Genomic DNA, 15,495 nt, shown 5'->3' with positions numbered 1-15,495 from the left:
ACAAGACAACCATAGCCTAGGCACATCTTGTATAGAGCTGTAATGTATTGGGACCAATACTTGTCAAGAATGGTCTCTTCATGTAGGTGTATACAGTAGCTAGTACTGTAGTGCCCCAATCATGACTGGGGTCTTCGGGTGCTCCTGTAAAGTTTGGGGTGTTCAGATCCTGGGAGTGGTGTTTGGGACCATTTCTATTGATTAAATAGAAAATAGAGGTATAAAGGTGGTTTAAGGAGAATTCTGTAATTCATGAGCCCTATAAGATGTCCTTCCTGTTCATCCTTTTGCATCTAGAATAGGTTTTTATTGTTTTGCTTTTCTAGTTGGATTCTGCTTGGTTTATAACTAAAGGCAGCAGAGACATGAATCATGATTGAGAAAGCACAGTTGGAACTACATTTAGTGCTTCATGCATGATAAACACATTAGATTCTTTGAATCTTCCTAACAAGGTGGCTAATAACTAAAGTCGTGCAGGAGTGAATGGGCTCTAGACATTATGAGCAGGGAATGCCCAGGCTTGGTCAGGTCACTTCTTCCCCCCCACCCCCCATTAATCATTCACAGGACTTGAATCCAAAGTTGAAGACTGAAGAACCAAGCATGCAATCTTGTTGGGAAACATTATTATAAAAATCTTTGATTTATTTCAGAACTAGTCTGGTTAACTAGAACTAGTCTCCTGGTTAAATGTTTCCTTATTACTGTTGTAGGCTTCTTTTCATCTTTATAAATATCAATGCTGCAAGCAGCTAGCTGGATCTGTTTTGTGCTTAAATTTTTCTTGTTACACTTAACTCTGCCAAAAAGAGGAGACCCCTTGTTACTCTACTTAAACTTTTACAGCAGAAATGTCTTTAGGCCCAAGCTAACATCTTTCAGTGGGTTTAATTGCACTTTTGGATCAGAAACCCAATCCCGGAAGGTTTTATATGTTCTTGACTCAGTGAGGATTGAGGATGCTCAGTATGACCCAAATTTTGTAATCTGTGTCTCCTCATAATTATGCAGATCCAATTTGGATTCAGAGCATTTCTGAATTTGAAATGATTTGGTGGGTCTTAGTAGCCACACCACAGTTAATGCCAAACTAGTAACTTGTTTGGTAGCTTCTATCAAAGGCCAAGGACCGAAGTACCCTTTCCAAGAGAAACACTAATTGGAGCCGCATTGCGAAGCTTTCCCTGCCACTACCCGATACTGTACCCATTCTGTGGCTTAAAGAGGACTTTGTTGTCCAGGATTATTAAACTGAAAGCCTTCACCAACATTGTACATTGATTTTAAAACATTTTAAAGGCCTTTAAGAATACTTGTAGAGCTGCTTTGAACAGTGCCTCCCTAGTATTCAGCAATACCTCAGTCCAAGTGTTTGGGTATTTAAATTGAAATGCTCCTTATTTTGTATTTTGGAGGGGAAGGCTAGGGAGGGGGAAGTCCGTATGAATCCGGTTGCCATTTCATCTGTTCCATTGGATAATATGGGAACAGAATAAGTGTGTATTAAAGTTTAGCAAGTTGCTGGAGTTTTATTTTTAATTGGGTCTACCTTAAAGATGTTAACAAGCTCCACCTTAAATATATAATTTCCCAAAATTCCTGGCCCTGTGCTGATCCTCATTTCCTGTCTTTCTTTTCTCTCTCTCTCTCTTCCCCCCCCCCCCCCCCCCCAAGTTTGCTTCCCTCTGGAGTAATTCCAGTGCTCTGAAGCTGGAAAGCAGATGTTAAGGGAACCAGTGCTCAGACACAGAGGCATTTTTGATTTTTTTTTTTTTTTAACGTTCCTATAACTTGAATCTTTTTTCTTCATGTAATATTAAAACAAAAAAAGGTTTTTTACTCTGTGAAGCCAAATCAATGCCCCTAATCCTGTAACCCTACAATTGTATTTTAATCCCTGTTGCATTGAAACACTTGTATTTCTTCTCCTCTCTTTGCCCTGTTTCATGTTGTGACTTGAGAGGCACTTAGACTTGTGTGTGTTGAAGACTCTGAGCTGGAATCTTCATTACCGCTTTATTGAGTTCAGCCGTGGATCGGTGTCTCTTGCCTGCATGATCATATTACATGCTTAATAGCTGAAGTTACGGTCAACTATTTAGATGCTGCTTTATATCAGTTACCATCTGGAAGGTGTTGGAGCTCTTCTGATGCTGACAGATAAGGGTTGTCACTTTCTTTTGACCTACAAGTTGCTGATCAGGGGTTTTTTTTGTTGGCGTGCCCTTGATTTCCTGGACTACTATGAATTTTAGACCTCTTGTGAGAGAGAGGGCGTTTGCTCTGCTGTAAACCTGAAGTGCTATTGGAAGGAAAACAGGATAAGATTTGAAATACCTGGTACAGGTTGCAAATGTAAGTAAAGGCCCAGGGCTGAGGGTATGCCAGCAGGGCCGGCTCTAGGTTTTTTTGCTGCCCCGAGCACCAAAAAAAAAAAAAAAAACCTCCGAGAGCGCAAGTGCTGCCTCTAGAATTGTGCCACCCCAAGCACGTGCTTGGTTTGCTGGTGCCTTGAGCCGGTCCTGAGGCCTCCAATGGGAGGTGCCATTGCAGCACAGGTAGGCATACCTGAGCTAGCTCGCTAAAAATAGCAATGAAGCTGTGGCAGCATGAGTGGAATCATGGGTTAGGCACCCAAGTAAAAGCTGGTCTGGGACCCTTGGTAAGTACTCCAGTGGCTAGCCTGTGCTGCCTTTCCCCCCCGAGCAATGCTTCCAGGGAGAAAAGCTAGCTCAGGTACATCTATGGGTGCTGCCGTCACACCTCCTGACTGCGTTATAGACCTACCATGAGAGTCAAGTGATCTGGATTTTATTCCCCTATCTTCCTACATGACTTTGGTTATGACATTTAATCTCTGTTCCTCGGTTTCCCTACCTGTGACATAGGGAGAACGAGTGTTCCCTAACGAAGTATAAACGCTTTGAGATCTTCAGATGGAACTACTAAATATTTATTGTTCCAGTGCTCGTGGGAAATATATGTACCACTTGGGCTAAGTACTTTGGTTTTTTTGCTGGCCTGATAGTGCCGGTTACTTGTTAGGTTACACTAACTCAACATAACAAGTAGATCCAATGGGGAGACAGTCCTGCAGCCAGTAGCTAGGTGGTCAGTAGCTTTGTGTGGCTTAACCAGTGACCAGCCATAGATTGAAACGGTATAAGGTCACATAAAGCTGTCTGAGCCAAATGGATTGCGTTTTGCAATCCAAAAATCTAAAATCAATAGAAAAATGAACAAACCAGCGCAGAGTCTTTATCCATTAGTGCTACCTTTCTGATCTGAAAAATGTCAACTCTTATAGTCCTGTATGGACTTAGATCTATGCAGTGCGTACTCTTATTTGAATTTGTAATGTGAGTTCTACTCCAGGATACGTTTGAAATCAGATCACATACTGTATAGCTTGACATAATTCCCAAGTAAGCACAATACATAGTCCACAAAGAACAGGAACTCCAGAGATTTTGAAATCTTCAAAATACCAGAGGATTGTGGGGGGTGGGGGAAGAGTATGCTCGCAATAACCCTACCCAGGAGCTTTCTGTTCAAAACACTTATGGGGGGGAGTAGAGAGGGGCCCAAGTCGTGGAATTCAGATGCAAATCCATACTGTTCAGATTCATTATGAAGACAGGCCGAAGCCAGAAAGTTTTAGCTCTGGATATGGATTTTTCCAGTGCCGGTCAATTTTGGTCTTGGGGTTCCAGTTCAGAAGTGTGCTAGAGCAGTGGTTCTCAACCAGGGGTCCGGGGCCCTCTGGGGGGCCATGAGCAGGTTTCAGGGGGGTCTGCCAAGCAGGGCAGTAAGCTGAAGCCCCAACACCCAGGGCCGAAGCCTGAGCAAAGAAGCTTTGCGGGGCGCCTTGTGGCATGGGGGCCCCAGACAATTGCCCTTCTTGCTATGCCCTAATGTCGGCCCCGGCTTTTATATGCCGAAAACCAGTTATTGTGGCACAAATGGGCCGTGGAGTTTTTATAGCATGTCGGGGCGGGGGGAGGGGTGACTCGGGGGGGGGGGGGGAAGGTTGAGATCCCCTGTGCTAGAGAGTATGAGGAGAGGGTTGCTCGTAACCACATCTTGCTGTTTACAAGAGACCTTAGCAGGTGCCTGGACAGTATTTGAGATACTCCTTTCATGCTGAGACCAGTTGAGACATGCTCCAAAGAGAGCTGCCTCTAGCCCTCCTTGGCATGAAGTAGGATTACTCTTATTCAGGGCCTGGATGGTGATGGGGAGAAAGCAGGGAGGGAGAAAACTCTCACCCAAATTTGGCACATGGCAAATCTTGAATTCCCGTTCTCTTTATGGGAATCCTCCTACGGTGCCTGGTGTGTTCAAACCCTGCTGTATTCAGTTCACATATAAAAAGATTTCCATTACCTCTGGGTTGAGTCTGCAGACTTCTAAGAATCCCTGGTATGGTTTTCTAATACTGGTTGCTTCAGGGAGCCCAGTGTGCCAAAAATCAATGATCGTTTCCAAATTGTGCGCTGTAGTTGGCTATGGCCCTAGTGAAGGACCATAATTGCTGCATGCTGAAGTGTTAGAAAGCAGGGACTGGATTGCGTAGCCCTAGATTTTCACTTCTGTATAGAGAAGATTCAGAAGCCGGATTGTGTATCTGTCGCGAGGTGGATGTAATCGTTGCCACTTTGTCTAGACATACTGCGGCGAATAGCAGTAATTGGGTCACTTGCAAAGACTCAGGGCCACAGATATGGAGACCAGTCCTTTGTTTGACTTTGCTCTTTTGAGGATGCAATCCCTTGCCAAACCAGGTCTTTTGAAACCTTAGATTAAGCTGGCTGGTGGATTTAAACATGGGAGATTCCCCCTCCTGTCCTTCCTCTACAGCAGTTAAGGATAGGCTGCTAAGACTTGCGTTAAATATTCTAAATACTGGCTTTTGTAATGGGTGTTCCAAGTAAAGCTTTTTAGATACCATCCTTACTTAAAGACACATTCTCCACTTGATCCCTGCTCAGGACTCCTAATGATATCCGTCAGTATTTTGACTCCGTAAATCAGAACAGAGTAAGTCGCATAGCCTAAAAGAAACCTCAGAGCTAATCTGACTCTTCATGTCAAAGCTCACTTGTGTGAAGGAGAATTACTTGACTATCCTTGTATTTTACCAATCGCTTCTTTTGCTTTCTAGTGAATCTCGATATTTGTTATAGAAGCCTCAGAGCCCTGCCATTTTAACCTTTTATTTCCTGCAAATTTCCTGAGCACCGGGAATTAAACGGTGCCCGCATCCCCACTTACAGTTCAAGCATCTGCCCCAGCTACCTTGGGAGATTAAAGAGAGCGGGGGTTCACTGAGTTACTCTGGAGCAAGCTGGGGTTTCACTAGGGAAATCGGCGTTATCCACGTATTCCTCCCTGGAGCCTGATTGTAATCTGGAATCGCTGATGAAGTGTCAGTAATAGCAGGAGTTAGAAAAACCACTTTCCCAAAAGACCAGCTGTGGAAGAATGACAAACTTCAGCCTGGGAAAGTGTGAGCGTTCAGCTTTATGCTCCTGGATCATTTTTTGTATTTGGTCTATGTTCAATTTAAATTTTTTTTTTTAAAATCCTCCTTCAAATAGTCCCAGACTTCCTTTATTTATTTATTTATTTATTTATTTATTTATTTATTCGGTTTTGAGCTTGAATTTTTTTCAAATCAAATAGTTGCTCCACCTTTACAATGGCACAAAGGCAGGCCACGGTTCACACCTGCTGTAGATAGGAGGCATTCTGTAAAATGCTTCACATAGGATCAGGGATATAAAGAAAATGGGAGTGAAATATACCCCAATACAGAGGGAATGCACAAGGTCAGGGAAGGCCTATGCGTTGGGATGAATGCCACCCTTAATTGTGATAACTTGTCCTTTGCATTATGGGCATGAGAGATGCAATTTGGAAGAAAGAACAGATCGTATATTCAGAATTTTCATCAACCTGGTGGGTATTCAGCACTTCCATGCTTAAAATCGTCTTTTTATCCCATTTCGTGTAAAAGCTGCATGCAGCCAACCTACTACTAAATTTTCCCTTATGCCTCAGGAGTAAGCTCCTCTCTGATCTGGAGAGACCACTTTTCCTTGAAGCAAGAGGTAACTCTTCTGTTTAAAATACTTCACTGTTCCTTGCTAGCTGAGTAGACTGTGAGGTGACTAATTATAGACAGTGGATGAGTTGAGACCACAAAAACATAACACAAAACCCAACTTGTGGTTCTAAGATATTGTCTACGTCATTTTTTGCCTTAGCCATTGTATCTGGAAGGACTACAAAGGCCGGTCTGTGATAACGATATTTTCTTTTCATATACGCAGGCATCTAGGTAAAGAAGGCTGGGCCCCAGCATCCTACCTGAAGAAAGCTAAAGACGATCTTCCGTCTAGGAAAAAGAACGTAACTGGGCCAGTGGAAATTATAGGCAACATTATGGAGATCAGTAACCTGCTGAACAAGAAACCATCCAGCGACAAGGAAACCCAAGCGGAAAACGAAACGGCGGAATCCCACATCACAAAGAAAGAAATTAGCTTGCCCATCTTGTGCAATGACTCTAATGGCAATGCCATGATGACCTCAGACAAGCAGGCTTCGAAACTGGCTCAGGGATCCCCTGCTGTAGCGAGGATCGCACCACAAAGAGCTCAAATAAGTAAGACCAGAATATATAGCTGGACTGCCATCATTTTCATAAGAATTCCTGATTTATCTTTGTGGGGAGGCCTGTGGCATGTTGCTTGCTGAAGGGGCCATGCTGGAGTAGCCTCACCCTGAGTCTGTAGAGCATGAGTTCAATATAGAGCATGTTCCCTGAAGCAAGGACCTGGGGGTCACAGTGGACGAGAAGCTGGATATGAGTCGACAGTGTGCCCTTGTGCCAAGAAGGCTAACGGCATTTTGGGCTGTATAAGTAGGGGCATTGCCAACAGATAAAGGGATGTGATCATTCCCCTCTATTCGACATTAGTGAGGCCTCATCTGGAGTACTGTGTCCAGTTTTGGGCCCCACACTACAAGAAGGATGTGGACAAATTGGAAAGAGTCCAGCGGAGGGCAACAAAAATGATTAGGGGGCTGGAACACATGACTTATGAGGAGAGGCTGAGGGAACTGGGATTGTTTAGTCTGCAGAAGAGAAGAACAAGGGGGGATTTAATAGTTGCTTTCAGCTACCTGAAAGGGGGTTCCAAAGAGGATGGCTCTAGACTGTTCTCAGTGGTACCAGATGACAGAACAAGGAGTAACGGTCTCAAGTTGCAGTGGGGGAGGTTTAGGTTGGATATTAGGAAAAACTTTCTCACTAGGAGGGTGGTGAAGCACTGGAATGGGTTACCTAGGGAGGTGGTGGAATCTCCTTCCTTAAAGGTTTTTAAGGTCAGGCTTGACAAAGCCCTGGCTGGGATGATTTAGTTGGGAATTGGTCCTGCTTTGAGCAGGGGGTTGGACTGGATGACTCCTGAGGTCCCTTCCAGCCCTGATATTCTATGATTCTAAGGGCTGCCCTCTTACTGCACTGTGTCTACAAGCATCTGTTACTTTGTCAGCCAGGAAGCTCACTCATGTTGGTCCTATAAGGGAATAATTTATTTGCCTTCCTAGTGATAGGAGATAAAAGAGCATAAGATAATGCATGTTCCCCAGAACGCACAAGAATGAAAACCCCTGGGCTAGTGATAATGCTGCAAGTGCAGAACTGTACAAGGATTAATGTGCAGTGTGAGGAGTACGTCAGCAAGGTTGTGTGCGAGCAAAAGTAATCCGCTCACAGGGATTCAGTTGTAGGATCAGGACTCGTGTTTGTAGTTTTGCGGTGATTCCAAGATGTGTTCATTCTCCAGCGTCAGTACAGTTTCATCTCACCAACCGCAGGACTATGCTTGGTACAGTAACTTGTCCTAGGAAACAATTCTGAAGTTCACACAAGTCCACTGGTTTTCCTCAGAGTTGGTTCTAAAGTGAGACCCTGAATAAAAACCTCTATTAAAACAGCACTCTGGTGACCAGAGCAGATGACTAGAAGTTGGGACACCTGGCTTCTGTTCCCCACTCCTTCTTTTGCTTAATGTTCTCTTGGGGCAGGTCACCGTAACCATTGTGCCTTGGCTGCTGCTTCTGTGAGATGGGGGGGGGGGGAATGATACTGCCCAACCTTTGCAAAGAGCTTTGATACGTGGGGACTAAAACAGCAGTGTTAATGTTACTGTTCTAAGGGATTCCTTTTACTATGGAAAAACTAGATACAGGGCCAATTTCTCTGCTGGCCCAAGTCCAGTGAAGTCAATGGAGTTATTTCAGCAGAGAATACAGCCCAGTGTTTTTTAAAGATTGTACAGTGGTGGCCTTTGAAAATTTGCTAATTTATATTGGCAATAAATTGCTACGGTTACCTCTGTAATCTCCAGTGCTCCCTTATACTTTTCTATACTCACTCTTGGAAATACCTTGATCACTGCAAATAATGGAACTTTCTAACAGCAATGACTAATTTAGCTATCTAGGACAGTTGGCAGCTTCAAAAAGCTTTTGCTTAGCACAGTTTACCCAGCTAAATAAAATTAACTTTTAAAACTTTTTTTTCCCCCCATAGGCTCTCCAAATCTAAGAACTAGGCCTCCACCACGGAGAGAATCCAGTCTGGTTTGTGTTTTTTGTTTGTTTGTTTTTAATTCTTAACTATTGCGACGGTCATCTAGACACAAAGCTTTAGAGGAACCCGCTCTCCCCCTACACAGGGCTTCTGAAGAGTTTTTTTTTTTTAAACACACTGCATATAATGGAGAATAAAATGCACATTCTGGAATTTGCTCAATATTCATTGGGGACATTTATCTGAGTCAGTGCATGTTTTGAAAAAAACTTGCTTCACATGTAAGCGCTATTCTTGGGTGTGTGATTTTTCTGTCTTTATTTTTAAATATTAAAGTGCAGCTATCACTTAAAATAACTCCAATTAGGGAGGTGTGAAACTGGACAGGGTGGGAGAAACCTTGTTTATGAAAAATTTTGTAATCTCTCCGTTTTTGTTTTGGGGCAATTTTTTACCCAGGAACAACTTTTAATATAAATTCAGTCATATTGGGCTTTGTGTGGAAACATTTTTCCATGGTAACTTTTCCCATGGAAAAATATGTTCTTCATTTGGAATAAAACTGCCCTTTCAGTGTTTTATGTACAAAGTTGAAGGCCCAACTTTGTGTGGTGCTGTGCTCCCATAACTCCTATTGGGACCAATTGGACCATTAATTATTAAGCATAATAGGATCAACCTTTGAAGGGATGATACTCAAGCTATATAATGGTAATTGTAACAGTGCTCACATACTACAGTGGTGGGGCCATGTAGTTCAATTGGGAACAAAGTTCTTAAGGAACAGCCATCACATTTTCAGTAGCCAACTACATCTTGCTGGGATTGTGGCATAATTCAGAACCATGCACAAAATATTGAGTGCATTGTGTAAACTTGCCCTGTTTGAATCTTTCCTTTTTAAAAGAGGGCATAAGGACACATGGTACGTCTCCACTACCCACCGGATCGGCGGGTAGTAATCAATCTATCGGGGATCGATTTTAGCACGTCTCGTCTAGACGCGATAAATCGATCCCCGAACATGCTCCCCGTCGACTCTGGAACTCCACCAGGACGAGAGTCGGAAGGGAGGTAAGTCGATCTAAGATACGTCGACTTCAGCTACGCTATTCTCGTAGCTGAAGTTGTGTATCTTAGATCGATTTCTCCCCCCCCCCCTCCCCCAGTGTAGACCAGCCCCAACAATGAATGGCTCCAAATACAAGAGCACAAATAGTATTTATAGATTTATTTTTCCTTACTGGAGAATGGCTTGTCCTCTTACGCCAGTGAAGTGGGCTTTTAGCAAGTCACCAGGACTGGCATTTCCCAATGGGACAAAAGAACTGCATTGTTATGTTCCTCTTTTTTGTTCATCTTTATGCCCTGAGATGAGCTCGCATGAAGGACTCTATGTTCAGACCCTAATCAGAGCACCCAGCTAGGGTTCAGGTACAAAGCACCCGAGTCTCAAAAACTCTTGTTTTGAAAAATGTGCAAATTTGAGAGCTGCTCTTATAAGATTTCTACCAACTCAGAATGAAATCTCATGAGACTTTGGACACATTGAAACCAGGATATAGGCTCCTTCTAGTTTTTCATCTTATGAACAAAAAAATTGTGGAAAGCAATCTCAGATGGGAACATTTTGAATCTAATTGGCCTAAATGTAAAAGGGGTTTGGATGCCAAGTGTTGGACCATCTTTAGTTGCTATGTCATGTCAGTGTAACATCTCACATGACAATGAGGACCAATAATAAACCCTTGATTCTCTGAGCTTATTCCCTCCCCCAACGCCCCCACGAGAAGGGTCGGTGGTCTGAGCGTTATTGAAATGCTTAGTCTTCCTGCAACCCATAGTCTTGACTCTGCCCTTTTATAATTCCAAAGTAGATAAATTGAGTTCTGTGGAGGAGTAAAACCTTAACATCCTGTCTGCTGCACCTGGATGCTAAAGTGCCCAGGGCTCTTTCAAAAGAGTAAGGACTTCCCCAATTACCTTTTAGCCAAAATTGTCCCTTCCACCTTTCCTGCAGTGTTGCGCATCATGCCTATAGCAGCTAGAAACTGCTGCCCACCTTCGAGGTGGCTACATTGTAATGCTGCGGCATCTGTTTAATTTTTAAAGCTGTTTGGTATCTTGTGAGAGGACAGGTACTAGGGAAATGGGAATTGTCCTGCTATTTGGACTTGCAGAACTCAGGGCAGACCTATGAAAAGCAGAACTGTCCCCTAAATATGAGGAAGACCTAGTAACCCCATTCGACAGAAGTTATGTCAATCAAATACTTTTGTTTGTAGCGGAGTCTCTCTTGCTCGGAACAGGAGCAATGCGAATTTGGATTCACTGTGTAATGTGCGGAATTCAACTCTCCCAATTCTTTTTTCCTATGTGTTGATCTCAAACTTCTCTTCCGAACATTTATTTAACTGAGAGCTCAGTATGGTTAATATTTATGCTGTTTTCCTCCTGACTTTTGTTTCCTTTGCACTAATTATTTCAATTAGTTTTTATTTTGGCAGGAATGCTTTAATTAACTCCATGTTAACAAAACACATGTGAAGCATCAAGTATGTTTGCTGTTTCCAATTAGCTCAGTTTAAATTCAAACCATTCTAAAATCTGAAGGCATGTTGTTATACTGCATCCTATACTATATTTTAACATGCACAGTGCTGAAATGCAGAATTGAAACATTGCTAGGCAAGGTTAATACTTGGGCCAAAATGCCTCCGGCAGTTATGTTAAAATGATGCATGTTTCTTACTATGAGGGTGGTTTAGAAATCAATGGAGTAGTACGTTAAGGTACAGTATTTTGCTTCTTTTCTTCAGTTTTCTGGCTCAGAATCTTGCTGCAACTATCTGTTGTCTTCATAACTCTGTCACAATTCAGACCTGTATGTGTAAGTCACATTTTTAATGCAAGGAGCAGATTTTGTCTTTAAAGAACCAAAAATCCCTTCAGGTTTTTTCCATCAGGACTCTTTTGTGCTTCATTAATAATGAGTCATGTCATTCCATAGAGTGCTAAGCTAATCATGGATATATAAATGCTTAGAGAACGGAATCTTTCCCAGTTTCTTTTTTTAAGTCTAAAATATGAGAGGAACCTAGTAAAATTGTCTATGCTTTTAGGGTTGGTTAACATGGGGGTTTGAACAAAATTGCTTGTTCTCCGTTACATAAAGAAATCGGGAGCTAGGGCCCCCGTTCTGACATCCATCCAACTGCCATTGGTATTTTAGCATTGCTCCTGTTCTGAGCAAGAGAGACTCCGCTACAAACAAAAGTAAATCCAGAAGTTGTGAGCCGTTTCAGTCAAGGGATACGTGTGGCAGGTGCTCAGGTTTTATGGTGAAAGACACAGATATGTATGTTTGTTTTTCCTTTTAATTCCCATTAATAAATCGCAATTACCGGCTTTTAGATTTTTACGTGCAGCTCTAGTGAATCTGGATCACTTAAAGTCCTTGAGATCTGGGAAACAGGTTCTATCTTGGGCCTGTTGTTGCACAAAATTTCCCATATGTATTTCCTCTGAAGCCATCTGGTACTGTCCACCATCAGACAGAATATCAGGCTAAATGGACCATCTATCTGACTAGAACGGAAACTCCCATGTAAAACCCTTTGAATATGGAAAGCACTATTTAAGTGCAAATTATCAAGATTATTATAGTTAGTGAAGGAGGTACTAGAATTGTACATAGTTTAGAAAGCTATCCCTTTTTAAGCCTTGCCCACATGTTACCATTTGTTAGAGACCAGATGGGTGAGATCTCTTATTGGACCAACTTCTGTTGGTGAGAAACAAGCTTCCGAGCTTACACAGAGCTCTTCTTCGGGAGGAAGAGCTCAAGAAAAGCTCTGTGTGTAAGGTCGGAAGCTTGTCTCTCTCTCAAGAAATCCGTCCAATAAGAGATTATCTCAGCCACCTTGTCACTTTAATATCCTGGGACCAACACGGCTACAACAACACTGCAGACCTTTTGTTATAGAAAGCCTGGTGCTTATCACTAGGAGGTAAATTAGGAGTAAGGAATGCCACTTGTTCAGCAGCATTGGAAAAATGTCAAATAACTGTCCATGCTGACACATTCAGCCTTTTATTGTTAGTTGCTCGCTAAACAAGACTTTCCTTTGTTGCCACAGGGCTTCCAGTTGCCTAAACCACCTGAGCCGCCGTCAGTGGAAGTGGAATACTACACCATTGCAGAATTCCAGTCTTGTATTTCTGACGGAATAAGCTTTCGTGGAGGACAAAAGGCAGAGGTGAGCCTAAGCGGTGCAACCGTACAAAATAATAATGCTTTGCAATGGTAGAGCATTGTACCAATGTTAAATAATGGCTTGAAAGAAAAAAAAAAAATCCTAACCCATTAACTCTGCAGACTAATGGCAGTGTTCATCATCATCCTCTAGGTTATTGATAAGAACTCTGGTGGCTGGTGGTATGTACAGATTGGAGAGAAAGAAGGGTGGGCTCCAGCATCTTACATTGATAAAAGGAAGAAGCCAAATTTAAACAGAAGAACCAGTACTCTAACCCGACCCAAGATCCCTCCCCCAGCACCTCCCAGTAAACCAAAAGACGCAGAAGAAGGTACAGCTCCTGGGACTGTTTCATCAGGAGAAGCCCAGGACTCCCCACAAAAGCTCAGATATGAAGAACCGGAGTACGATGTGCCTGCCTTTGGCTTTGACTCAGAGTCTGAGGCGAATGAGAGCCATGGAGATGATAGTTCCTTGGAAAAACGTCTGTTTCAGCCACTCAAGCCGTCCCCTGTCTCATCCCTGCAGAGGGCAAAGTTCAGAGTTGGTGAGTCTTCAGAGGATGTTGCTCGTGAAGAAGAGATCATCTATGAAAATGAGGGATTCAGACCTTATGTGGAGGACACTTCATCATGTAAAGAATCCAGCGGAGACTCGGATTCCCAAAAAAGCTCCTCTCTCTCTCTCATCCGAAGAAACTCTCCATGCTCCAGTTCTCCCAAATCATCACTCCTGAAGCTCAAATCTGACAAAAGCCTTCAGCCCGATCTTGGAAAATGTCACTACTCCAAGAACGATGAGATAAAACCTAGATCAGCCTCAGATGTTGGCTTACGTAGCATGCCAAGAACAAGTGCAAAGAAGGAGCCTGGACAGAGCCCCTCAACCAAAGCCAAGCCAATGGTTAGACCTAAACCCTTCCTCAATAAGGCAGATTCTCAGAGCCAAGAAAAAATGGATATCAGCACTTTAAGGCGTCAGCTGAGGCCAACTGGGCAGCTCAGAGGTGGACTTCAAGGTTCGAGAAGTGAAGAGTCCGAAAGCCCTCCACAAATAGCTCCTGAGAGCCAAGACGACTCTCTTAGAAGAAGCTCCGCAGATCTCATTACATCTCCTTCCCATGCCATTTTCTGCTCTAACCATCCAGCCAAGACAGAGCAAGAGAATGACACAAAATGTTTTTATGTGACCTCTGACTCTTACCAAAAGGTTCAGGATTCTGAACTCTGCTTCCCAGCAGGAGTGGAAGTGGAAGTGTTGGAAAAGCAAGCCAGTGGATGGTGGTACATGAAGTATGGAGATATGGAAGGGTGGGCTCCTTCCCATTACCTGGTACTTGCCGATAACCAACAACGAGAAACCTCAGAGACCGACATCTCGCTGGCCAGGAACAGAAGAAATGAAAGCAAGTCAAACAGCTTGGAGAAGATAGAGAAAAGAGTTCAGGCTTTGAACACCATCAACCAGAGCAAAAGAGCAATGCCCCCCATTCCAAGCAAACCCCCTGGCGGCTTTTCCAAAACTTCAGGGGCTGTGAAAATGAGGAATGGAGTGAGACAGTTAGCAGTGAGGCCACAGTCTGTGTTCGTCTCCCCGCCCCCAAAGGATAATAACCTGTCCTGCTCTCTGCGCAGGAACGAATCCTTAACTACTACAGACCATCTAAGGGCTGTCCGCCGGAATTCCTCTTTCAGCAGTGCGCGATCACAGCCCGGTGACTCGAAGGCAAAGCCGGCTGATCAATCGGGCATAGAGGGATTGGAGACAACCTCCAACCTATCCACTCAGCGCAATGGAATCCCAGTGTCCACTGTCCGGCCAAAGCCCCTTGAAAAATCCCAGTTCATCCACAACAACCTCAAGGATATCTACGTTTCCATTGCAGACTATGAGGGGGATGAGGAGACGGCAGGGTTTCAGGAAGGTGTCTGCATGGAGGTCCTGGAAAGAAACCCAAATGGTTGGTGGTACTGTCAGATCATGGATGGTGGGAAACCATTTAAAGGCTGGGTGCCCTCAAATTATTTGGAGAAAAAAAATTAATGTTGCAATATCTTTAAATTCCCTAATTTATACTGTTCCTGCTGTGTACATCTGGAAAAAAAAAATTGCTACACCCACAAAAATTTTCCCCCCTCTGCTCTAGTTCGTGCACAGGGACTGACTGATTAAGCTGTGCTGTGTTTGCAGAGCTTTATGGGGTTAACGTGGCCTGAAGGAATTGAAGCAAAGAAAAAGATACAGCATAGTCAAATGCCCTTTTTTTGGAAGCTGTTAATAATCTGTGTGTAACAGGGTTTGATATCCCATCTTTCCTGTTAATGGTAGGAAACCAAACGTGTGCCTTTGCGAGAGATACAAACTGATGCATCCACTTGAGGAAATTGTTGGGGGGAGTTTAGTGCCAAACTTAGACATTTTAGAATCTCGGCTTCCTCTCTCCTTCCTCTCATCTCCACATGGAATATCCAGAAGTTTTGAATGTGTTTTTCACAACTTTTAACTGTGCAAAGTGAATGGGAATTTGATTCTAAAATACAGAGGAGAACCCCAGCCCTTTCTAGAAGCTCAGATTTTTCACTCTTCTCAACAGTCAGTTCCAGCGTTGGAGCCTTTTCATCGTGGAGA

At 43.3% G+C, this 15,495-nt stretch overlaps 1 protein-coding gene across 4 annotated transcripts in view; it reads left to right on the top strand.

The window, feature by feature from the left end:
- Positions 1-14,910, top strand: part of SH3PXD2A (SH3 and PX domains 2A) — a 372,422-nt gene extending 357,512 nt beyond the window's left edge. For all 4 annotated transcript variants that reach the window (XM_065407840.1, XM_065407839.1, XM_065407842.1 and 1 more), the window contains 4 exons: positions 6,339-6,673; positions 8,609-8,658; positions 12,748-12,867; positions 13,018-14,910. In XM_065407840.1, coding sequence (XP_065263912.1) covers positions 6,339-6,673; positions 8,609-8,658; positions 12,748-12,867; positions 13,018-14,910 — 2,398 coding nt within the window. The remainder of the gene's footprint in view (positions 1-6,338; positions 6,674-8,608; positions 8,659-12,747; positions 12,868-13,017) is intronic.
- Positions 14,911-15,495: the final 585 nt, after the last annotated feature.

Source organism: Emys orbicularis, chromosome 7 (assembly GCF_028017835.1).
Source record: "Emys orbicularis isolate rEmyOrb1 chromosome 7, rEmyOrb1.hap1, whole genome shotgun sequence".
NCBI lineage: Eukaryota > Metazoa > Chordata > Testudines > Emydidae > Emys > Emys orbicularis.
The sequence above is the reverse complement of the archived record's forward strand: the minus strand, read 5'-3'. Positions and strand labels throughout refer to the sequence as shown.